Source organism: Dermacentor albipictus, chromosome 2 (genome assembly GCF_038994185.2).
Source record: "Dermacentor albipictus isolate Rhodes 1998 colony chromosome 2, USDA_Dalb.pri_finalv2, whole genome shotgun sequence".
NCBI lineage: Eukaryota > Metazoa > Arthropoda > Arachnida > Ixodida > Ixodidae > Dermacentor > Dermacentor albipictus.
Genome location: NC_091822.1, coordinates 198,517,640 through 198,542,161, shown reverse-complemented (window position 1 = coordinate 198,542,161; position 24,522 = coordinate 198,517,640). Strand labels below are relative to the sequence as shown.

Here is a 24,522-nt window from a genome sequence, read left to right as displayed (position 1 = left end):
CAGCAGGGTCGAAGACGTATGCTCATGATTATTTCCTTTTTAAAGCGAAGCATGAGTGTGTCCACAATTAAGTCAAATTATTCCTCCCATGCAGCTCTGCATGTTCACCTGCCTTTATTGAACCAAGCAGTGTGCGGATGCCCCGTGCACTTATTGCTGCCGTAAACCTGTACAGAATATACAACCCACTTCAGAACATAGCGTGAAAAATACTGGCGAAAGGAGCCATGTCTATTATGTGCTGCTTCATTTCGAAGCGTACGTGTACGGTAGGAAACGTGATCGGGGGGGAAGGGTGAGTGGGTGAAGGTACGGCAGATAACGCACGCTCTTTGTTTGAGGCTTATCGCATATTGCAAAACCGTTGGAAACCACGAAATACAATGACGTACTGTGCGGGACACGCGTATATACACATAATTATATGCATTAGCGATCCTTTTAATTTGTTTCTTCGACAGAACGGTTGGTATACGTGCACTACACAAAATATTTATCTTGGAGTTTGTATTTACTAGCAGTACTTATTCTAAAAATTATAACTTTATTTCTGCTATCACATATGCTAGTGTCCACCCCTGCGAGTGTGGCGAAAGTTATAGCGTCACTTTCCTCGATTAACTTATATGTTGAGTCATGACACGACACTACATGTATGCAGTTAGTAAACAACAGTGGCGCAGCCAGGGGGTGGCACACCGGGCACGTCGCTCACCTCCCCTTCCTCCCAGTGAAGTCGGTGCACCCTCCCCTCCACCCCGCATTGAGAAACATTTCTGACTACGCCACAGCACTATACAGTAAGCAGTGTAGAAGAACGTATAGGACCAAATGGTAGAGCGTATCAACACCGACAAAAAAAGAAAAGAAAAAAAGGAGCGGTGTTAATTGGTGCACCCGCGCACGACGTCCCAACACGCTTAATGAAAGCATATGTAATATATGGTAGCTAATGGCCCTGCTCATTCTATTAAGCGCGATGTAGATACTGACGCAAAAGCACATGCTTATAAATTCCATTGATCGCCGCGACATTTGCCGAGTACGTCACGCAAGTGCTTCTTCCTCTGGCAAGGCCAAGATCGAATGACTTCGTCTGCTTCGGTCGGCCAAAGAGCCGAGGAAAGAATGGTTCTCCATCTGAGCACTCGCAAAAACACAATTCTGAATTCATGGCGCCCATCTCAGAACACGCACCACCAGACCGATCGAGTGCACCTGTTTTGACCCCGCGGGAGTCGGAGCAGCTTGGAGCGCGCAGTAACGGGCGGCGATGAGCGGTCGCTGGTTCGCAGGGGCAGACACCTTAGCTGTCACAGCTGTTCGTGAAGTGCGCACACGGCAGCACCGTATACGTGTGCGCACTGATACACACAGCGACGACACGATGGCCGCTCCAGGCGCGAGAGGCAACGCCGCCGCCACGGAATCTAGGCTGCGCATCGACTTTTATTCGCGGACGAAATGATTTCCTTTTAGCCCGGTTTCAGGCGGTGGCGACTCGCCCGCTAGCGCGGAGCTAGCGCGCGCACACCGCGAAGTTGCAGCTAGCACGGAGGAGATGGCCGCGCAGTGGAGCAAGCTCCCAAGCTCCCCTACCCCGAGCGCCACCAATGGACCTGGTCCGGCATGTGGACGGCGCCATCTCATTGGATGACGAGAGTTCGCTTCTCCCGTCGTATGTGTCGGAACGCCGCGAGTCCAGGCTTGTCCCGCTTCGGAAACGGGTTGTTTGGTGCAAAATAACCTCTTCCGACGTCGAAAAGTGCCGCCCGAACACTGTGAGACCAACGAGGATGTGGTACGACGATTGTGCAGCATACTCGGCGGGATTTTCTGCGAATCCCGCGACTGCTTTGGTGAGTGATCATTCGAAAGGTGGTGCCGTGAAGCCCAACTCACCGTTGCTGCTTTTCCTCTGCAACAAGTGGCACGTCTGTTTGTGGCTGGTGCACCGCTGACGTTACCGACAGCAATTCCGAGTTCGGGGAGAGCGACTTTTGCTGATTGCCAAGTGAAGGAACTTGTAGGTGTAGGCTGCGCGGAATCGCCAGTTGAGAGCGGGTCTCGGGTCGTGGTTCTAAAGGAAACTGCCCGTCTCACTATAATGGCCGATTTTGGAACGAGAACGTGTCGGTGGATAAACGCGTTCGCGCTGCTCAACACGGCCCGCATATGTTGTTCCCTCAAAACGCGCAGATGACTTCTGCAATTGAATCGGCTCCATTAAAAACTGAAGTAACGGCAGCTAGTCCAAACACACACGAGCTGTGCACTCGCGTCTACTACGACAGCCTTTGATGATGCCTACGTGACTTATCGTAAGTAGGGTAATTTACGGGTCGTGTACATTGGCGTCGTGCAGAAAGTCAATGATTTCACGTTTAGTACGTCGGAATTGGTAGGTCTAGATATGAACAACGCGTAGGTGATGTTATTGTAGCGTCTCGTGCTGGTCTAGCAACCATTTTGCGAACTGCTGCGGTCTTGTCGGCGATTCAATTGCTGATAAAAGAGAAGGCGTCTGCAAAGCTCAGTGCTGTCCTCGTGTGCTGCTCCGCTCTGCGTCGGTGTAAGAAGCTGGGCTAGCGTCCGTGCAGGCACGTGTCGTGAATGTTGAATGCACCGTGCTTTTTCTCCGACGGTCACCTCAGCTTTCGGCGTTGGTTTCCTGCTCCGCGCGGCCATGTTATCATTATGTGCTGTTTTGATGCGAGTCATTATCTGCAGAATTCTGTAGTCGTGCTTGCCCGCGCTCGGAATTGTGAATTCTTCGGCTCTTGTGCGCGATGTGTTCTGCAAGCTACCGTTTTTTTTTTTTTTTCGAAACAGGGTCAGTACAATCAAATCGTTGCGGCCAAGGGACAGCGTAACGAAAGCCGCTTTAGAACCGCGTATTTCGCGTTTCACAGCGGGAATGAGTTTGTCGATGTAAATCCGCTGCTCCATAAAGTGATAACTTGTTTTGTTCTCTTTACAGGCTGTTGAGTGATGAAGCGCGAAGCTGAATGGAAGCCGTAAGACGACGACAGGGGCCCATCAAGATGGACCACGAGGAGGAAGAAGACGTGGACGATCCACAGCAAGACAGTAGATCTGGCCACAGCACTGAAAGTGAGGAAGCCACTGACCAGTCCTCGGGCTCTCCCAGCAGCGAAGGATCTCCTAAGCATGATGATGAAATGGGTGAAGTCTCCCAGGACAATACCGATGACAACACTGACGTTGATGATGGGCATGAGCCACTGAATGAGATCCGCGATGGTGAGTTCCAGTTCCAGGTCCAGAGCTTCCATATTGTGACTGTAAATGCCCGACAAGGGAAGAAGCAGTTCAAGTGTGACGTCTGCACAGGAACCTACCAGCATGCTTTCAGCCTCAAGAGACACTTTCTCAGGACGCACGTTAACTACAAGTACCTGTCAGAAGCAGACATCACAAACTGTAATATCAATCTTAATCTTGTGCGTCAATTGCGGGAAGAAAGCGACTCCTTGCTGGGCACAGCATTAGGTGAATTGAAGTTTTTAGGGCTGTATCGTTGCCACCTGTGTTCTGCTCTCTTTGATGTAAGAGATGAATTAAAAGCACATGTGAGCAGCCACGTGGATGATAATGGCCAGAAAGGCTTCAGTTGTGGCCACTGTGAAATGACATTCACTCACCGTCAAAACCTTGTTCGTCACCAGTCCGTCCATTCAGGAGAGAAGCAGTTTTTCTGCAAGCATTGTGACAAGAGCTTCCCGAATCCAGCGAACCGACGGCGCCATGAAAAGATTCATGAGAGCTCGGACTTGCCTTTTCCTTGTTCATTTTGTGCAGCTTCATTTGACCATGGTGTGCACCTTCAGAAGCATCTCAGGAAGCACCACCCTGAGCATTACTACCCATGTGAGTTCTGTTCCAAGTTTTTTCTAGAGGAAGGGCAGTTAAAGAAACACAGGGCCACACATCGAGCTCCCATCGAGGGATCAAAAGGATGCAAGCCACCAGAAGCACATGCTGTCTTCAGGCGAAAGCGTGTAAAAGGCTGTGAGCCTGAAAACAAGTATCTCTGCAGCATCTGTAAGCGTAGGTTCACCACATTTATAAGTTTACGCCAGCATAAGATATCTGCCCATGCAGCAGTGCAGCAAGAGAAACGGACGCGTTCCCTGCAGCCACGGAAAGAGCCAATATCTGTCCGATCTCGGTCAGCGAAGCCAGCTGTAAAGGAACTGTCTGAGGAAGAATTCTACATGACAATTGCTCATCGCATCTCTGAAAACCTGCTCTACCACCTGGATGGGAAATCTACACAGCTCAACATAAAGCACGACCCATGTGCCTTTCCAGAAGAGAAGAGTGAGAAGGCGACTGTTCAGTACAGCATTCATAACTTTCCGGCTGCTTTTGATATCACCCAAATGATGCAGATTTACTCGAACCGTGTTCCATCTAGCAACCATGGAATGTCTAATGATGGCTCAGACAACAGTGAAGAAACAGAGAGTATCTTCCTGGGAGGTTCGCAGCAGGACCACAGCTGGCCTCAAAAGAGCAATGGCGTTGCTAATTTTAGGTCGCAGAAGGCTGGAGAGAATGTGATAGGACGCAACATCCCTGTGACCTTTATATGCTCAGTGTGCGCATCAAAATTTAGTTCGAGGAAAGCCATTGATGAACATAAGATCAACAATCACCCAAATGTTGTTTGTACTCATGTGGAAGTAGAAGGAGAAAACGAAGTGCCCCCTGAATTGTGCTGGACATTCACAAGTCCTGTCGGGTTCCTCCAGAGCAACACAGCCACAATGAGAGCTGACCCAGCGCCAGCACAGGAGAACCTTGTCTGCACCAAGTGCAGCTCGAGCTTCACTTCTCGTGTTGACCTCCACCAGCACATCCTGGACTGTGGTACCAACTCAGGCTTTCAGAAGCAGCTAACTAGGGGTTACAGTGTGCATAGCCGCCTTGGATGCTCTGTGAGGCAGCTTAGCGTGACTAGCAGAGAAGTCCAAGCAAAAGGAAAGAAGAGGCCACACATTTCTGAGAGTCCCTTTGCAGAGGCTAAACGTGCTAAAGCAGGGGTCTGCTCACCTCAGTGTGATGAGCAGGCCCTGGATTTGAAGATGCATTCTGGAAACACTCCTGCCCAATCTGTCCCAGACATGGTTGTTGGAGATGACAAATCTTCTGTTGAAAAGCAGGAAGATGCGGTTAACCAAGTTGAAAGTACAGGGCACACAGAAAACACAGATGATGATGTTTCTGTTTCACAATATGCAGGAGGTGAACATGAAACAATTGTACTTGGCACTGCTGTTGAAAGTGCAGATACTGAAAAAGTGGAAGAATCGGACACAAGTGCTGTACAGTTGGACACAGCTGTTGTGCATGACTCTGATAATATGCAACAATCTAGTCCTGAAGAATTAGTTGTCAGTGCAACCAGCAACCACACACATGAGGCTGCACTAGTCGTGGAAAAGACGAATGACATGCCTCCAATTGTACCTGAATCATCTATTAAAGATGATGTCTTGCCACAGCTTCGAGAAGACTCATGTGAAGAAGTCAAAGCTGAAAGTGATCAATTTGAGTTTGCAGACATTGAGCAGGCACCATCTCCCATATTTGGTGAGGGTAGAAGAGTCCTGAGAAGCAAGACTGCAGCAGCCAGTAATGCCACTGGTGGTGCTTCTTCTACTCTTGTAAACTCTCACACATGCAGCACCTGCAAGCGAAGCTTTACATATCTGGCCAGCTTGAAAAAACACCTCAGAGATATTTGTCCCAACAAAAAAGTGGCTGGACAAAAGGTTGTAAAGCGGCGAAAGGCTGCGAAGATCTCTAGAAAGGAAAGCACTTCAAGTGAAATTCAAACATGCACAGAACCTGTGCAGGATGACACAGACATGAAAAAGGAAAGCACTGAAACTGCCAGTTCTGGCTTGTTAAGTTCAGTGACCTTTCCTGAAGAAGCAGATACAAGTGGTCTTGAACTTCTTGCCAATGCTTCCATAGAGCGGGCAGCCCCCAGCTGCCCCAGTGGGACATCTTGGTCTCCTAGCAGCTGTCCTGTAAATGCACCACCCAGCACTCTGCACACAAAAGAACCTCAAAATAAAGTGCTGGCTGCACCACCACGCAGGCTTAGAGGAAAAGAACGTTTGGATGATGCCACCTCTGAGGCATGTGACGTTGACCACAAGCCAGATATCAGACCCCACTCACAGGAGCACACCTGCCCCTACTGCCTTCACTCATTTGCCTACCTCTCTAACTACAGAAAGCACCTCCGTGAAGTGTGCCTTTTAAAGAAGAAGGCCAAGCAGAATGGAGACGGCAATGAGTCCATGTTCAGCGCGAAGACAGCTGGCTCAGATGAGTCTCGTTCTCTTGTGGACAGAGCTGATGGTCCTTCTACTATTACCATGTCCTTCAAGGGACGCATTGAAAATTCAGTCATCAATCTGCTTAGGAACCAGTCAAAGCAGGTAGAACTGATTGGGGCCCAGGCAGCTGCAGTTAAGGATCAACCCGGTGGGGCCAATCATTCCTCGCCTAACTTCATGACTTTCTCATGCCCGGTGTGCCACAAGATCTTCCTCTCGTATGTCAAGATGCTGCAGCACCGCCTTTCTCACAAGCTTCAGACAGATGAGCCATCAGTAAAGGAGGAGAAGGCGGATGTTCCTGATGTACCGGATTCCCACGATGTAGAAATGCCTTCAGCTGATGATGCAGGACAGGGTTTAGATAATATACGACGGAGTGATCGCATCCATTCTTCTACATCTACTTCAGTTGTGAAAACAGATGAAGATCAGCGCTTCGATGAAATTCTTGTAGGTGTACGAGGCGGTGAAGGTGTTGAGAACGATGCCCTTGAGGAGGAGCTGAAGAGAGAAGAGCACAACTATGCTGTTTCTCTGGCTGAGCTGGACAGTCTTCCTGATGAAGATGATGGTGAGGATGCAGCTGAAGGGGAGGAAACCAAGGAATCCCCTAGCCCTGTTGAAGTGGCACCTTCAGAAGCGAACACTGAAACCAAGCCAACAGTTACAGTCAAGAAAACTGGTACTGGAAAGAAGAGCCCAGCAATTGAGCATGGGAGCAGGCCATCTGCTAAGGAGAAGGTGCGGCGCGGAATGCGCAGACTCTCTGGCAGGGCATCTAAGACTACATCCCGGGACAAGCAATAATGGTGTTGAAGGGAACCAAAATGTGCTCAAGGTTCTTTTCCTTTTTTTTTTTTACCAGTGATTCGTGGCTGCATATGATGCAGCCATTAGCCTTTCATCACATGTAGGAGCAATACCTCCCAAAGTTTGACACAAGATCTGTTTTTCAGAATGAGAAAACTTGTGCTCAAGAAGACTTTTCAGAAGCTGACACACTTGGTGATCGTGTACCTTGCGTGCTAAATGATTTTAAGGCTGCTCAACTGTGGTGTGTCACATGTATCTCAGAGGATTTATGGAGCAGTTATGAATACATTAGTTTGTGCTGTTATGTTTACAAGCTAAAAATGATTTAATGTCAAGAAATGCTTGTAAATAGGAGCATTTTTATTTATGTTGAATGTTTAAGTGTCCTTTTTTTTGTGCAGCCTGATGTATGATTACATGTTTATTTAATGGTGAAACAGTGTGTTCATAAGCTTTCCGTGTGGACGATAACTGACACATTTATTTGATTCATAGTGTAATCGTGCACTTTATTGTTGTGTACGAGAGATTGTTGTTTGATTACTTACAGAGCGTAAATGTAACAACTTAGCAAACACTGTTCACGAGTTGAGAGAACTTGTATCTGTGCCTTGCCATTAGCTGACCATGTTGCGTATCTTTCAGTAGAATTCTCATATTTTTCAGACGAATTGTACACACTTTTGCACCAGTCGTACTCCCAAATGTGCCTTGGAAAAGTCAGCCAATATTTTATTGTAATTATGAAAAGTAACAAAAAAATGTATGAAAGAATCAATGTTTTATTCTTCGCTACTATACCGATGTTGTTTGGCAAATCAAGGGAAAATATTTTGTGACGTATAATAAACGGCATTTTCCAGTCTGAATATGTAGTCTCTATGCCCTTTTCATTGACCTATATTTTTAACTCCTGTTGAGTTGGCTTTTCTGCATGCTTTAGGTGCAGTGAGAAAAAGCCACCTGAGAACAAGCAGGCAAATACAAATGTACATGGAACTTTAAGTGGGCACATGTGACTCATTTTGCTTGGCTCGCCTGAAATCAACTGATACCTTGAGTAATAACTCAGTCAAGAGTAGGGCGTTACTTTATTTATTGGATAGCTTATTGGTAAATCTCCTCCCTGCACACTTGTGGCAGAAGCCGTGGAAGCTGGTTCAACTACTGACGTGCAATGGGCTGTTGCCGATGCAGCATGGCGGTATGGCTGCAATCTCCTGGAGTGCTTTACTGGTGCTGACATCACTGTGTTTACAGTGATCTCAGTGACTTCCAGTATCCCTGCACAAGACTCGCCTGTAGTAGGGCCAGTAGTCCTGCGGCATCCAGTGCATCATCCCGGGCTTAAAATGTTTTCGCCGAGTTGCGTTGTGTCTGCTGAAAAAAAGGAGGCGACATGGTGTTAAGGCAATTTCAATTATTTCTGAACACATGCAAAACATTCTTACTGGTGCTCTCGATGTTTCACCGCAAGTTCACTCATTCAATTCAGTTTAACATTTGTACCATGCTTCTGTTCTTGTTGGCAAAAGCGGTAGTTATGATACGACAGACTGTTGATCTGTAAAACAGGCTCTCTTCATGCAAATGTGTGTATGTTTGTGCCTAGATTTATTTCTGCCATACATTCATTCAGAGATGCGTGGGATTCTCATGTATACAGTGCAATTTTTACAATTTCTTTGCACCCCACAGAAAGTGGGTGTGAACAACATGTGTATTCATTTCATACTTTCACCCCTTTTCTTACATGTGCCCCTTTCGCAGAGGATGCAGGTCTATGTCATCCTCACTTCAGCTATTTGGATTTTATTTGTTATATCTTATTGGGGCAGTTTTCATAATGCAATGGTCCAATTATTAACCTTTACTTGTTAGTGTAACTGGCTTCTCCTTATCCCAAAGAGCTCTGAAACAACCATAAGGTCCTTATACACTTCCTAGGTTTTGCCAGTCACTTCTCCTTCTGCAATACCTTATTCATACACCCTTGCACCATCTAAGGTACTTGATCCAAGCTGGCCTTCTGGTTGTGTTGCCCCAGCTAACGTCTTCACATAAGCCTTATTTTGATGTATTACAGCTTATGAACATCATGGAGACCAGTGAATGAGGCAAGCAAGGACAATGAATGAGAGAGAACATTGTCTATTAGTCTGTGCTTTGTTAACTCTAACATGACAAAGGAAAGTTTCATTAATCTTTTGTAAGCCAAGCACCACAGACAATCAAGAGCTGAAGCATGCCTGTTCTGGAGAAACAGTGGCCCCGCTTAAAGACATAATCACCCATTGTAGCATGTCAGTCCACCAACCCTTTCAGTGTCGTTTCCTTTTCTTGGATATTATAAAATGAACACTATGGTTCATTTTTGGTTATTCAGAAGGGGAAAAAATGGCACAGATAAGGCAAATGCATTCTTAGTACAGTCTTCACATTCCTATCTCCGTTTTCAATCTCTTATATAGTTTCGTTCTGACACGCATGCTTCCATGATAGCATTGCCGTGTCAGGGAAAACAAACTGCTGTAAACATATGACAGATGGCAGAAAGAAGCAAGACTTGCGCTATAGTGCAAATATTTTAATGGAAAATCGCCATGGTTGTGGTGCAACTATGCCCACGAAGGGGCGCAATCCGCCGCGCACTAATAAAAACCGAGACTGAGCAAATATAGTGAGAAAAGAAAATATGCTTCTAGAAATATACAACAGATGGTGAAACTACCTCAGAGCTTGCCAGCTTCGTGTTACTGTGCACATCCAGCTGGAGAGTGTACTGGTACATCAGTGGCACTGAAAGGGTTAAAAAAAGCCTCGGACTCGTAAGCAGCATCTCATGTTGTTAGCCTCACAGGACACATGCATGGTAGTACTGACGACAGAATTTTATGCAGCCAAACTAGTGTTTGAGCTGGGATGAACCTGTGCAGATATGATGCAGCAGGGTGGAATTTGTGCTGGGCTGTTGCGGTGGAGAAATAACGGAGCAGTAATCCGAACAGGATGAAGGCACAGTAGAAGATGGACACTCAAAAAAATCTGCAGATGTTGAACAAGGGATGCCTTTGGAGCCAACATTACGAAAAAGGGACTCATTGTCAAGGCAACAACTACTTTCCTTGACACCGTTTATATAGCTCGGTGTTCCTCGCTGGGGGAGCAAAGTTGGGGGGTGCAAATATATTAGCATGAGGGAAGTCGAAATGGTAAAAAAAGAGGAGGTGGGGGCTAGTTGTATTGATGAAGTGGAAGGGAGGGTGTGCTGCTGGCTCTTCCAAGTATAGGGTGAAAAGAGTGAAAAGAAAAAGGAAATGCCCAAATGTACTTGGGTGCCATCAACCCAGTGCACTTTGTTTTTGTACATAACTGGACATAAGGAATGACGGGCTTTGGAGGGTTGAAAACCTAGCAATAAAAGTGAGGAAGAAAATAGACAGCCACTTTAGCATACGCTAAATAGGATGAAAGCGAAAGCCTGCGTGCTCATGAGACATTCATTCCATTACTTGACATCTTTATTCGGATGCGTTGTTACTTCCTATCACTTGTTTCCTCCCGCAAGAGATCGTGGGTTTGACTGCCTTAATTAACTCTATCATAATTAACTGTGCCTGATTTCACTTTGCCTTAACATCAATGTAGTAGGTTTGACCCTCGACCTTCACGAAGTCAATTGGAATGCAACTTGGAGATGTGGCCGGTTTGCCCATATATCCGAGTGCCTTAATGAACTGTCTTCATTAACTGTGTCATAATTAACGCCACAGGTTGTGATGACCCTTCTTCTTCGCCTCGGCTTATGCTTTCTTATTAAAAAATTGACGGCCTAATTCACCTTAACCAACACCAAAGGTTGTAGGTCCTAATTAACTTTCCTTAATTAATAGAACAGGTGATGGCTTCGACATCCATCAAAGGTCGAGGGTTCGACTTCCTATACAGACTTTTGGTGGCATAATGCCGGACATTGGATTTTTCGACTCGTTGACTCTTTATTGACTTTTCTAAAGCTTTTGACTCTGGGATTCATTCTAAACTACTAGTAAAATTAAACGCCATATTCAATAATCCCTCTCTTGTTTCTTGGATAGCCAGTTTTCTTCATTGTCACTCACAATTTGTTTCTTTTAACTAAGTGGAATCAACTCCTGTTGACATAATGTCAGGCTTTCCTCAGGCATCCTTATTGGGTCCTTTATTATTTCTAAAATATATATTAATGACTTACGTCGTAGCACCTCAACTAAAATCTGACTTTATGCAGATGGCTGTGTATTATATGAATCTATTAAATCCATTGATGACCATCACCGTCTTGCCCAATCCCTTATGTCTTTCTGCGCTTGGTGTAAAATGTGGCAAATGAGCATCAACTGTAGTAAAACAGTCGTGATGTCATTTGCGAATAGACAGAGCTCTCGTTCAATTATTCTCTGGATGGCATTCAACTTAAAAGAGTGTCTCAATATAAATACTTTGGTGTCATTCTAACAGAACATCTTTCTTGGTCTAAACACATCAAATATGTAAACTGGAAAGCTCGAAAAAAAATTTGGTTATTTGAGCCAACTTCAGCTAAGACCCCCTGCGATACTAAGCTGCTGCTGTAGAAAACGTTAATTCGCCATATTCTAGAATATGCATCTGTCGTTTGGTTCCGCTACAAACAATGTGAAATAAGTTCGCTCAATAAAATTCAACAAAAATCTATCTGTTTCATTTGCCAAAATTCGAGCCGCAGCTTCTCACCAACACAGGCTCAACAATCTTTGAACATTGAGCCATTACTTTCGCCTTATTGCATTGAAGCGTTGAAACATTTATATGCAATTAATAACTCCACCTCTGGTCTTTCTGATTGTAACTTTAGCACATTTACTAACTAAAACTGGTACATCGCAACATAGAAAGGAAGAAACAAGCCGAGCTGGCCAGATGAAAGAACAGAGTGCTGATGGAGGAAAGTAAGAGAGCATGTGGCCGGCTCGGCTTGTTTCTTCCTTTCCATGTTGCGCTGTACCAGTTTTAGAATGCAATACGAACTCGACCAATCGTCAACCCTAGTGAACTACATTGACTAACGCAAGTTGTACCCATAGCTCCCAGGCCCTGAACACCTATTTATGCTCGTACTAACACGTTCAAGTACAGTTTTTTTTTAATGTACAATAGAGCTTTGGAATTCTCTACACGGTAACATTCGTTCACTATCACTAAATGATTTTATAGCCACCACTGGTAAGCACCTTGCTAACATGCAAAGCGCTTTTCTCTCATTCATCTTTTTGTGTATGTGTGTGTTTCAATGAGTAATGTACACTCCTGCCCTATATAGCCCTATATTGGGCTGCAGTATACGTAAATAAATAAATAAATGAGCCATCTTAGGCTTTTGCATTAATGTAAAATAGAAAGTGAGGCGGGGGGGGGGGGATGAGAGAAGTGGGACACGGTAACATTCAAATGGAGATGCAGATAAACCAGTTTTAAACAATTTGTAGGAAATGGTGTGTCAGAAAAAAATATTTGAAAAAAAGAAGTGAAACGGGGGATGTACCTTTTAGTTCTCTTCTGACGAGATGTAAAATTACAAAAGTTAATTTCGCTCCCACTTACATGTATAAATCCTCTAGAGCTTTCTGAGGAAATATATGCTTTTGGTTGCAGTGTGTTGACTTTATAACTGTATTAGATACGACTCAATATCTTATGACTCTCGGAGAGCCAAAAAATACTTTTAAGGTAATTAGTGTTGTGACCAGGCAGGTTGAAATGCTCACCAACTTCCTTGGAAAGTTTCTTGGCTGTGTTCGTATGATACCCATTCAACCTAACATTTATTGTCTCTTCTGTCTTGCCACCACATTGTTTGTGGCTGAATTAGTATTCCAGCATATAAGCAACATTAAGTACATGTAAAACTACGTTTAATTTTGTGAGCTTATGATTACTTGCAGCTTTTAATGTATGCGCAATGTCGACTGCGTTTTGCACGTTTTACTACAGTGCTCTAGAATATGGGTAGTGGGTTCAGGGAGCGGCCGCCGGTGAGGCGGCTTGTGTCGACGATACCAGATGGCGCCACCAGAGCATAGGCTGTATGAGATGCGGCGCGCTGCGCCGTGGCTGCGCACTGTGTATAGAATTGTCGCAGAAATAAACAAGGCTCTGTCTTTTAAAAGAGGTCCTACAAATAGGTGAGGTTGTACACAGATATTGTCGGCGAATCAAGAGAATTAGATATAGTAGTAGCCAACAGCCGATAGCGCGGTCGTGCGGACGAGCGGCCCCGTTGATCCTTCGCAACGCTGATCGTGCTCTTTTGCAGGTACGGCTCCCATATTTCAACGTTAGTGAATAGTAGTATTATCGCCGCCCATAGGAAAGGCTGAGTAAAGGGAGAGGAGTAAACATTCTATAGATCATCGGGGTTATTCAGCCGCCCACTCGAAACTGTCGGCAAACGTGGCCGAGCGTACTCCAGCTTGAACCATCGGAAGTGTTTTAGTAGAGAGGCGGGGCAACGAGAAATCGCAATAAAAAAAAACGCTTCACTTAGAGACCGTTGTGTGTACCGCGAACTATATCCGAATGCGATAATATTAAGTGTGGTATGCATGCCCCTGCTTTAATTGTTCTGATGCATGCATTTCTTTTTCTTCAAAACGAAGGGTCACTTGCCGCCGATGTATAAACGCTGATGAATGCAAGACAAGACAAAGTAACTTTTATAAAATAAAGCACTCCTTTATTGCAGCGCTCCAACTATGCCCAATGTGAAACATATTCTTGAATTTAGCCGCGCGACTATGAGCACTTGCCCATCTTAGCATGAAGCTTCTTTTTCCTTCGAGCTTCTCGCGACTCATTGATTGATTGAACATAAAAATGTAACCTTGTCAAAACATAAAACTTGACAATGCTGGCTGTGAGCGCTTCTGAATGCTGGCTGCACCCTACACCACATGAAATCTGAGATTTGCCCAGCACCATAACATTTACTATTCTGTTACTGCACAGGCTTTCCTGACTAAAAAAAAGTTGTGAAAAGGTTTTCCAGCCTTCTCACCGTCAAAAAAAGCACGCGGGACGGGTAGAGCAACCCTCCTTTGTCACAAATTGCAGTGAACTCATTGTCCTGGCTTTTCTCATTTGGCGCCTGTAGCAGCAAGTTTTTGCATTCGACACAGTCACTGCGTGCAGTGAACTTGCGCGCTACATAACCTGCCATGTAGTGTATTAGCCGGTCATCGCTGTTTTCAATGACATAACCGCTGTGATCTGGAGATATTTGGCGTAGTTTGCCTTCAGCCAATGAGAGATTGCCCGACTCTATGAGTTTGTCAATGTCTTCCTCTGCAGTGTTGGCATCATATGCATCCAGCAAGGAACTAAGTGGCTCATTGCTGTCGGCGTTTCCTGATCTCACTACGCTCGCTAGATTATAAAACGAAAGACAATTCACTACAATCAAAAAATTGGGTTGGTGTAGGGTGATCGTTAGATCCACAGGACTGCCTTACGATACCGAAAAAGTTCTCCAATAGATCCTGGCTCAAGCGCGATGTCATTAAATACTTAAAGCCCTGTGTACTCAGGCAGCTGGGTAGGACTGCTAGCCGCGCGGGCGGGCGCGCCGAGCCTACAGCCCACGCTACAACAGCGCCACCGCTTAGATCCGGGACCTGTCGACACTCGCCGCCTCACCGCATCGCATGGAGCGCGGCGGCTCCTGAACCCACTACCCCATATTCTAGAGCACTGTAGTTTTACACCTAGGGTAAGAACAGGCCGTTATGTTTATGGTACGCAGAGGTTTCACTTAATGGACCTTTCTTTTTTTTCACTGTACTAACACAGAACACCTAGGAAGAACCAGCAGCATACACCACCTATTTGTTTTAACATTTGGACTTAACGTGTTAGCTGAATCTACGTACATGAGGAAGTTTATGAAATACGCACAAACATGAAACCAATATTTCCTTCCTCAATGCACGAAAAAGAAACGCAGGAAAATTTTTCTCAATGCATGTAAACAAATAAACAACGTTTAAAACGGCCGCTGTCTCCGCTGTCAATGGTCCGCAGTTTCGCTCGCTAAGCCACCGCTACTGCCGCCGTGTGTAGCGAAAGGTACTTAAAATTTTAATAATTATTTTAGTTAATTTATAATGAAAAAAAGATTTTTTTACATTAAGCCAAACGATTTGCACATTTACAAGGAGTTAATCGCGTGCCGTTTGTTTTATCTGCTTACTGAAGTGTGCTACCGCTACCGTTGGCATTCCCGGTGCGTGCTCTGTGAACTGCTCGAAAGTGATCGTGAGTTTAGGAGGTAACGACCGTGGCTTCATATTTAGCAGTTACAAACACGACTGCCCCAGCCTCGCGCTCCGACCTGTGGCTAACTGCTACATCGTCAAGCTTTACCTCAAAGGCATTGAGTCTTCTACGCTGCTACTGTGGCCAACCTTCAGGCAGCAAGGACAGCAGCCAGGCGCGGACAAACGGACGTAAACGCTTTTGTGGCTGACTAAACTGGCTGCCAACTGTCGACTTCGTCGGCCATGTGCGCTTGGACTAGGTATCGCAGGAACCATTAATGCTAGTGATACCTCAACTGCACACGTGAGCGAAGTTTTATTGACCTGGTCAGCTCGAAAGAAAACCATAAGAAGTTAGATGGACAGAAGGCCATAAACGATCTAGGGCTGTCGTGGAGAAGGGAAAGCTTTTTCTCACGAGATCTGTGAGGAATACAGGCATACACAGTGCGAATTCTTGCTTGAATCCTTTTCCTTAACGAAACACACACGACAGCCCTTGAGCGCCTTCCCAACGCTTCCAGCATGGAACAAGCAGCTCCTAGTGGAGCGGCTAGTAGTGGTACCGCAGATCAGCCACTGTACAATGTGCAGCCAAAAGAGTTAGAAAGTAAGAATCTGGCTGCAGCACGTGGCAAGGCCAAACGAGCAGAACCATCATATATCCCTGGGCGCAGTGGTCACCATACGCATGAGATCAAACGCAATGCACAGGAGCACACCTGCCCATATTGCCTTCACCCGTTTGTCCACCTCTCCAACTACCGAAAGCACATTCGCGAAGCATGCCTTTTGAAGAAAAAGAAGAATAAGCGAAATGAAGACGGCAATGAAGCCGTGATTAGACAAAGGACAACTGGCGCAGATGATTCTCATTCTCTTGAGAGAGCAGATTGCCCTGCCGCTACAAACATGTCCCTTAAAGAGCCAGTTGAGAATTCAGTCATCAACATGCTTAGAAACCAGTCAAAGCAAGTGGAACTGATTGGAGCTCAGGCAGCTGCAGTCAAGGATCAACCTTGTGGGGCGAACCAGTCTCCACCGAATTTCATGACTTTCTCATGCACGGTGTGCCACAAGATCTTTCTTTCGTATGTCAAGATGTTGCAACACCGCCTTTCCCACAAGCTCCAGACAGATGAGCTATCAGAGAAGGAAGAGAAGACGGAGGGGACCGATGCAGTAGCTGATGTAGAGATGTCTTCAGTGGCTGTAGCAAGACATAGTCTTGGTAGTGGGGGACAAGTTGGTCAGGGTGCTACAGCTGTTCTTGTGGTAAAGACAGGTGAAAAGTGCTTCAATGATATCGTCAGTGCACGAGGCACTGAAGGTGTGGAGAGCTCTGTTGTGCAGGGGAAATTCGAGAGAGAAGATCCCAACTGTGTTGTGTCTCTGGCTGAGCTAAACAGTCTTCCTGATGAAGATGATGGTGAGGATGAAGGGGAGAAGAAAGAGGATTCTTTGAGCCTTTCTGAAACGGGGCTCTCAGAAACCACCACTAAAAAGGCAGCTCGTGCAACCAGAAAGAGTAGTGCAGGCAAGAAGAGGCCACAAAGTGAGCATGCATCATCCAAAGACAAGGTGCAGCGTAAAATTTCTGGCAAAGTATTGAAGACCACTTCCCGGCGCCAGCATTAATGATGTTGAAGGGAAGTGGCTCATGTTTTGTTGTGTACATTTTTAAGATTGATAATTTATGGCTGTGTTTAGTATGGCCATACACTGATTGTCACATGCTTGAGCAATACCTCCCAACTGCGACACAATACCTGATATTTAGAGTTGGAGAACTTGTGCCAGGAATACAATTTGGATTCTGTTGAACTGATCAATGTGTGCCTTGTGTGTTAGATTAGTACTGTAAAACAGCTGAACCAGTGGTGGGTCTTTCAGCAGGCCTGTGCTGTAGACTTGATGGGGCATCTATGGAAATGAGAGTTTGTGCTATAGAGGCCTCTGTACAAAATGGAAACTCGTTTTTTGTCAAGAAATGTCAGTAGATGAAGGCACTTTTATTTATGATGAATGTTTAGTTTCTCAATGCTGTTTTCTGCTTAAGTATAGAAATTAGTGCAAATTGTTTGTGGTTTTAGTGTTAGTTGCTTAAAACTTCAGGCAATAATAACAGGTGTTGCACATCAAAGTTGCTTATTAGATGATCTGCCGAATGAAACAAATGCACAGGCAACATTTCAGGTAAACCTTGGATATTCCTTTGTCGAACTTGCATAAGCACTTGGTCGTTGCCTCGCCCACCTGCCTCACCCGTTCTCCCCTTTAGAAGAACCATACCTATAGGAGGTATGCACATGACGTCATCCGCTAGGAGCGTTAGCGGCATTCGCGGAGGCCGCCATAACTGCGGTCGCAAGTTCGCGCTGCCTATGCAAGCAGGCCTGCTTCGCCAAGGGGCCCACTGATACGCACGAACCATCAAACGACCTTTTCAATGTGCCTTTCTGACTTGGCTATAGAGTAGTACGTCTTAGGTCAACGATGGACCTAAGCACGTAGGTGCGTGGGTTGAGTGAACCAGAAAAACCAGAAAACGTAGTGCGCTCGTGCGACTTTGTCGACCAGCTCTAACTCAAAGATCATCAGCTTCGACGTGATGTCGGTCTACTGCCTCGCGTGGACGTCGCAGACATCAAGGATTACACTGCGAATGCAACAAGCTTCGCGACCCGCGAGCAATCGAAATCCTACAAGTCGATGGAAGGTCACAATAATCTGGCGAGCGGCTGGGTGCAGCAGCCACGCGTCAAAGTGCTCGCGTAACATGATCGCCTTCATTACGGAATTTACACCGCGTTGTCCACTTACGTCGTCAAAGGGTAGCGTTAAATTTGCTTCAACGAAAAAAAAAATGACCCCCCTCCCTGCCTCCGAGAACTAATCACTGATTTGCACAGCCTTCGTAATATTTATGTTACGTCACTTATTCTGGTCTTGCCAAAAAAGTCTTTTTTTTTTTGCCCTCCCGGGTTTGTCAATCACAATCATTCGACGAAAAGCCACGCGCACCATGGCTTCTCGTAAAATAAAATGGCGAGGTGCTGGCGGCACACTGCGCCTGCAAGGCAGGCCTGGCAGAGACGTGCTCGCACATAGCTGCTGTGCTCTTTTACATTAAGGTTGTAGTTAAGAAGAGAAATAACCACGTGTCGAGAAAAACCCAATCTGGACAACATATTCCTATCATCGAGTTTCTTTCTTGTGTGACTGCTGCATCCGAACATAGCACAGTTCACCGCGACACCGAAGCTCAGTTGACGCACGGCCACGCCGGAGCGTAGTCTGTCCGGATACGTAAACATTGTACCTGTTCGTAGACGTAGAACAGCACTGCGCTCGAGACACTGAAACGTCCTGCTTATACATCAGTGACTGGAGAAGAAAACAAGGCGAACGGCGGGCCAAAAGATAGGGATCAGATGTTTGCGCGAGTAAGACCGCTGCCATTTTTTTCGATGCTCCCCGACCGTCAATATGGCGCGGCTGCCCCAGCGACACTGTCGCCGCCTCGCGGGTCGAGCTCAGTGCATACCTCCTATATATGTACTGTGCTGTGGAAAGCATACGACACCTTGAAACAGACGAGTCCACTTGTCGAAATGTTGGCTCTCGCTTTTACCTTGTTCTCGTTTTGCTCATTGTTTTGAATTTCCATCTCCCGCCTTCCCTATGTTTTTCCCTGTATAAGCACTGGAAGTAGCACAAACAACAGGGAACATTACTGACATTGAAAGGGTACTGAGATATTTTGAAGTTGTAGAAAGCACCACACACTTAAGCAATAAGGCTAGACATGGTGTCATAACTAAAGGAGAAGTAAGCAAGAGTGCTGCATTTCTTGTAACTGCATTTGTGTGTGGGAATTGTAGCGATTGCAAACATGGAGTGAGGCAACATATCATATCATTATGCATCCATCTCTAGAGTACCAAAACCTAAAGTGATTCATAGGAATAAGTATTATAGTAAATGATACGGAGTGCTCTGATGCTTACTAGCATTCTTTCTGGGTTTTAAGGAGTTTGGCTTTTTAGTTAATGCAAAAATATGACAAGCTGAGAATTTCATGTCAATACTCCTTTAAAATGTGATGTGTTAGTGGTTTAAAAAAAAAGTCTAAATTGTATGATAGGCCTTGCCTGGCTTTGACCTGTGCAAATAGAGCACAGTTAGCAAGGTTATCACATGTCCTGTGAACTGTACTGGCGGGGCAGTGAAGCAGCTTCCTCATACTTGTGATGCACACTGTGCGCATAATGCACAAATCATTCTTTTGTTGAACCTTGGGTCCTTGCAGAAGAGCTTGCAGTTCATTTTCCTTGTGCTTTATTTTTTATCTATAAATGCAACGCTTATGATCATGGAAAAAAAAGAATATATGGCCATCTTTCTGATTGCTTATGTTCCTGGGAGGAGTACACAGAAAATAAGCTAGTCTAACTTGGCACTATGAGGTAGCTGTAGAATGTTCGAGTGCTCTGTTTTATAAGTAAAAGTACATGAAACTGTTTCACACTTACTATCTTGACGCAGTGTCAAGGCAGTGCGCCAGTTCCTCTTCAATTCATTCACGGTGAAAACTGAAGCGTCAGTGGTGTGTGTGTGTCCTCTTGCATCAACTTTGTTGCATTTACTTGCCTCCAATATGAGGAGAGGTTGGTCATTTGGAAGAGCTAGAAACACATGGCTGGTTGAGGACAGGTGGTAGCTGCATTCTCTTGTTGGTTGTACGATAAACAAAGAAAGTGCACTGATAACTTCCTTTTATTGATTTATGTGTTCTGCATTTGGAACGCTAGAGGGGCTTGCACAATGCCAGGAAAGTTTTCCTTTTCATGGTTTATGTGGTCTGATGACTCGGAGGTTCTCGCTGCAGTCTTAAATCTAGGTTTTGTACTTTGCATCTTCTGCTTCAATCTGTGCTTTGTGTGGAGGAGCCATTGTCAGTGTCTGCTGAAGGTATTTACCTTGCAAACACAAAGAGTACAAACAGGCACACTGCAAGGCTTGTGTGTGGCACTGCATGGCAAAGCTGGCATGATACAGCTGTAGCCATCTACCAGTCTTGTCTAAAGACTGGAACAATCTGTAGTGGGGATTCCTCAGCATGAGATGTGCCATCCTATAAGTGCGGCCTTGGTGCCAGGAATACTGTTTTGCTATGTGCAAGAAAAATAAGGGGATCTCAAGGGCTCAATTTTTGTTAGTTACAACAAAAGCATGTTCCACATCTGCTGCCATGGCCGTCAGAGGTGCTGGCTAGCACGTCTAATCTTGTACACAAGCACAGATACCCTAGAAAGTGTCCAGGATGATGGCCATTGCAGTAACTTAATTGGTAAAGCCCTGCACACATCTTGCAGGAAATGTGGGCTTGGCTGCAACCAGCGGCAATTTATCTTTTTGCCCACTTTCATTTCCATTTGCCTCATTATTTCTATGTTTCAACTAAACATGACAATTAGTTTCTCCTACGCTTTCTCTGGCTTTATTGCCCGTTTTCTTCGTATGAATTGCTGTGTAGTTTCACGTGATACATTCGAAATGGCTGGCATAACTGTGGTGGCATGTTCAGCTGGCATCCAGTGGACCCGAAATCGAACAACGAGTTTGTGCGGGATTTTTTTTCAGCTTGTGGCTCGTTTCAATCATAACCATCATTTTGCAGCATTATTCCAAGGCAGGAAAAAACTCGTAACAACTGTTGCTGTAAATAGTTTTAAGCTTGCCAAATTAGAGCATCTGGCAAAGGCAGACTTCTGACCGTTGTGTAGAGAAAAACGTCATTCGATGTGATACATTAAAGGTGTCCTGAACCACTTTTTATCGAAGTGGAGAAAGACATTTGAAGTGAAGATAGGCTATTTCGGAACCACTTTGCCACAAAAAGTACTTGAATGCGTTCAGCAGAAGCAGAGTTATAGGCAATCAAACACGGCCTCACCGGTGTTCCCCTTCCTTCTCCATTGCCTTGCACTGCGAAGGCTACGGCAGAGACGTCACCAGGGTGCGCAATTCAAATTTCCAATTTGGTGTCTATACCACGCTAAATGTAAGCCAAACACGGCTGCCCTCAGAGAGCCGCAGTGTGCTTAGCCACTGGACTCATGGCGGCACCTCGCAGCGGCCGCACTGTAGCCGAGCGCAGCGACCAATAGCAGCCACGTATTGGAGTGTGCTTTTTGATGAAATAGAGCACACAGAAAAGAGCGAGGAGCGTGGGGTTTTTGAAACAAGAGCGTTTGAGAAAAAGGTGACTTCGTGCTCTGCTTGCGAGCTCCACAGACCACATACGACAGCAGAACATGGCTGAGATGTTCACAACAGCGTATGCTACCCGCAGACTGTGTTATTTCACCAAGCCCAAGGGGTGGATCAGGGTCCCTTTAATATTGTTACGAATGTATAATCGATTTATTTACTGTGAAAAGGGTAGAGAAGACATGGGATGGTCCAAAACAGCCGATCACTCCAAAAACCTTGCACCACATCTTCTTTCTCTTCCACGCTCCTCCGGTGCGGTGTTACATTTTCTCCGGGGCAGACGAAGCTCACCGAGTGAGTCAGAGTGCACATTGATGGTGTGGTTTCAATCGTGCGACGTGTACAACTTGCGTCTTGCATGAACGGCGGTTATCAGCCGTCAGTTTAGCGATGGCATAGGTCACTTTACTCAAGCATTTGAGAATGATGAATGGGCCCGAATACTTGGAGAGAAGCTTTTGGCAAAGTCCCCTTTTCAGAACCGGTGTCCACAATATTTTATATATGATGGAGGCACTGAATATAAATAATAGAGTACTGTTAACAAGAAATATTAAACATAAATTGTGCGTGAAACATAAATGCTGAAACAGTGCTTGTATTTAAGAAGCCAGCTGGAAGGACAGAATACACACCAAGTATTGAGACTGCCAACCTTGTTAAACGTATGCTCACCACAGAGCTTGTGTTCAAATGTACAGACTTGATTGCAAAGTGCCAATGGAGCTGATCATCTGGGAGTCCCAACCTCTTCCAGCCATGTGCAAAGTGGTCGCAAGGTGGCTGCAAAGCAGACTATGCCAATCCATGCAGGATTGGCACAGCTTGCTTTTGAGAGGCGGGATGTATGTTGGGATGAACACAATTGGCTGCTTGTAACTACTTTCTTTTTGCAAAACATTTCTTGGCTGTAAACCATTACAAATGCAACCAAGTTTGGTGCTGCAATGACAGTGAACCATGAGAGACAGAACCTGGGTGGCTGATGTGTGAAGAAGAGCAGACTCGCCTACACGCTGCACAATGAGGTTTTTCCAAGAGTATCATGTTTATTATGAAAGTACATATTTGAGGTTGCTGGTATTGTATAATTCACTCTACAGCTTAGAAACCCCAGGACAAACAGCCAGAGAGGGAAGGAAACGTAGCGCTTACTACCAAGTCTTATTCGGTAAAGTGTGCAAAATATGCACAGAAGGCCATTATCACCACAAGTGAACTGTCATGGCAGTAAATGGCAATAAACATTTGCACCAAAGTGAAGCGCTATCAACTGCCATTCCTAAGAAATGGTAATTCATTCTCTGAAAAAGCATTCAAAAGAGTACCAACACAGATATCTCCCAAATGTGCATTTCTTTTGGCCTTGATGGTTTCTTGTCTTAGGTGAACCTTGCACCTGCTGAGAATATTGCGTTGTTTTAACAAAAACAAACACGCCACAGCACGTAATGGGCTGACCGTGAGCCTATGTGCATATGCTTGACATTGTTGTCATGTTGTCTTATCACTTATCTGTCTTATCAGTCATAGCGTTTACCACTTTTAAGGGGTATGAAGTATACCATGTTTTCCATACACTCGAAATAATTATTTTTACCAGCTGATGTTGCTTAGTGGCTAGGGCATTGCATTGTTAAGCTTGAGATCGCGGGATCAAATGCTATCCACAGCGGTCAAATTTGATTGGGGCAAAATGCAGACACCTGTGTACCGTGCATTGGGTGCACGTTAAAGAACCCCAGGTGGTCAAATTAATCCGGAGTCTCCCACTATGGCATGGCTCATAATCAAATTGGGGTCAGACCTCGAAATTTAATTTTTTTAACATATTTATTTTTCTTAAAATTTTCTCAAGTAACACATCAGCACTATGTGCAATCTATTATGGCTGTTTGTCCTGTGTGCAGTGGATTACATCATATTAAGCCTTTTCTGGCATTTGAAAAATTGCCCATCACTTTACGATTGGTTGGGAAAGATTGTTACTCTTGTATACATTTATACTTATTTTGTGACATGTTAACCTAATTGTGTATTGACTACTCGTAACACTTTAATGGAAGGATTCTTGACATGTACGTTTACTGGATGCATGGTGTAATCATACTGCCCTTGCTTACTCAAGTTTGGTTGGTTACAAGAAATTGTTGATGGCATAAAAGACCTTGTATTAGTGTCTTGTCATTCACTGATGGTATTGCGTGTCTTTAGTAGAAGTCTCACATTTCTCAGAGTTTTATCATACATATATATACTTTTGCACCCATCATATTTCTAAATATGCATTGGAAAAACTCCATCATTTCACTGTACACCAAGAAAAAGAAATATGCATCTTTGCCATTTAGGATGTTTGGCTAATAAGGAGAGTGCTTTCTGATGTTTAATAAACGCATTTTTCTCTCCGAGTTTGGCCATGGTGTCATTTCTCCTGTTAAGGTGGCTTTTCTGCGCACTTCATATGCGCTGTGGTAAAGCCTCCTGCAAATCGAACGAGCGCGGAAATGCTAAACGCTCGTGAACGTGCGTGCCGTAGTGAGTGTTGTGCTAAAATATACCAAGGACAAATGGGACGCGCTTATCTTATCATTAGCTGTACATATCACAACCGAAAACCTAGTTATATTGAGAAGGCGATGAAATTATAGCACCACGTCCGTTCTATCTGAATATCAACGTATGTCCAAAATCAATTTTATTATGTAGTAGCATTG

At 45.1% G+C, this 24,522-nt stretch overlaps 2 protein-coding genes and 1 long non-coding RNA gene across 3 annotated transcripts in view; 2 read left to right on the top strand and 1 right to left on the bottom strand.

The window, feature by feature from the left end:
- Positions 1-1,263: 1,263 nt before the first annotated feature.
- Positions 1,264-24,216, top strand: LOC135904504 (uncharacterized). Its single transcript, XM_065435288.1, has 4 exons — positions 1,264-1,859; positions 2,981-7,180; positions 8,137-8,170; positions 16,001-24,216. Exons 2-4 carry the CDS (start codon positions 3,009-3,011, stop codon positions 17,162-17,164), a joined length of 5,370 nt encoding a protein of 1,789 aa, XP_065291360.1. The 5' UTR covers positions 1,264-1,859; positions 2,981-3,008; the 3' UTR covers positions 17,165-24,216.
- On the bottom strand, positions 7,187-13,207 carry LOC135904517 (uncharacterized). Its single transcript, XR_010565128.1, has 3 exons — positions 12,980-13,207; positions 9,925-9,992; positions 7,187-8,573 (listed from the first exon to the last, which is right to left on the bottom strand). It is a non-coding gene; the product is annotated as an uncharacterized lncRNA (long non-coding RNA).
- Positions 13,351-24,522, top strand: part of LOC135904515 (uncharacterized) — a 103,311-nt gene continuing 92,139 nt past the window's right edge. Inside the window, exon 1 of the mRNA XM_065435311.2 lies at positions 13,351-13,527. The gene's annotated coding sequence lies outside the window, so the exon portion shown is untranslated. The remainder of the gene's footprint in view (positions 13,528-24,522) is intronic.

Coding starts and splice junctions, on each gene's coding strand:
- LOC135904504 (XM_065435288.1), top strand. CDS start 3,009: ATGGAAGCCGTAAGACGACGACAGGGGCCCATCAAGATGGACCACGAG. Junction 7,181..8,136: donor AAGACTACATCCCGGGACAA/GCAATAATGGTG, acceptor TGCATGCTTTAG/GTGCAGTGAGAAAAAGCCAC. Junction 8,171..16,000: donor AGCCACCTGAGAACAAGCAG/GCAAATACAAAT, acceptor TGAATCCTTTTC/CTTAACGAAACACACACGAC.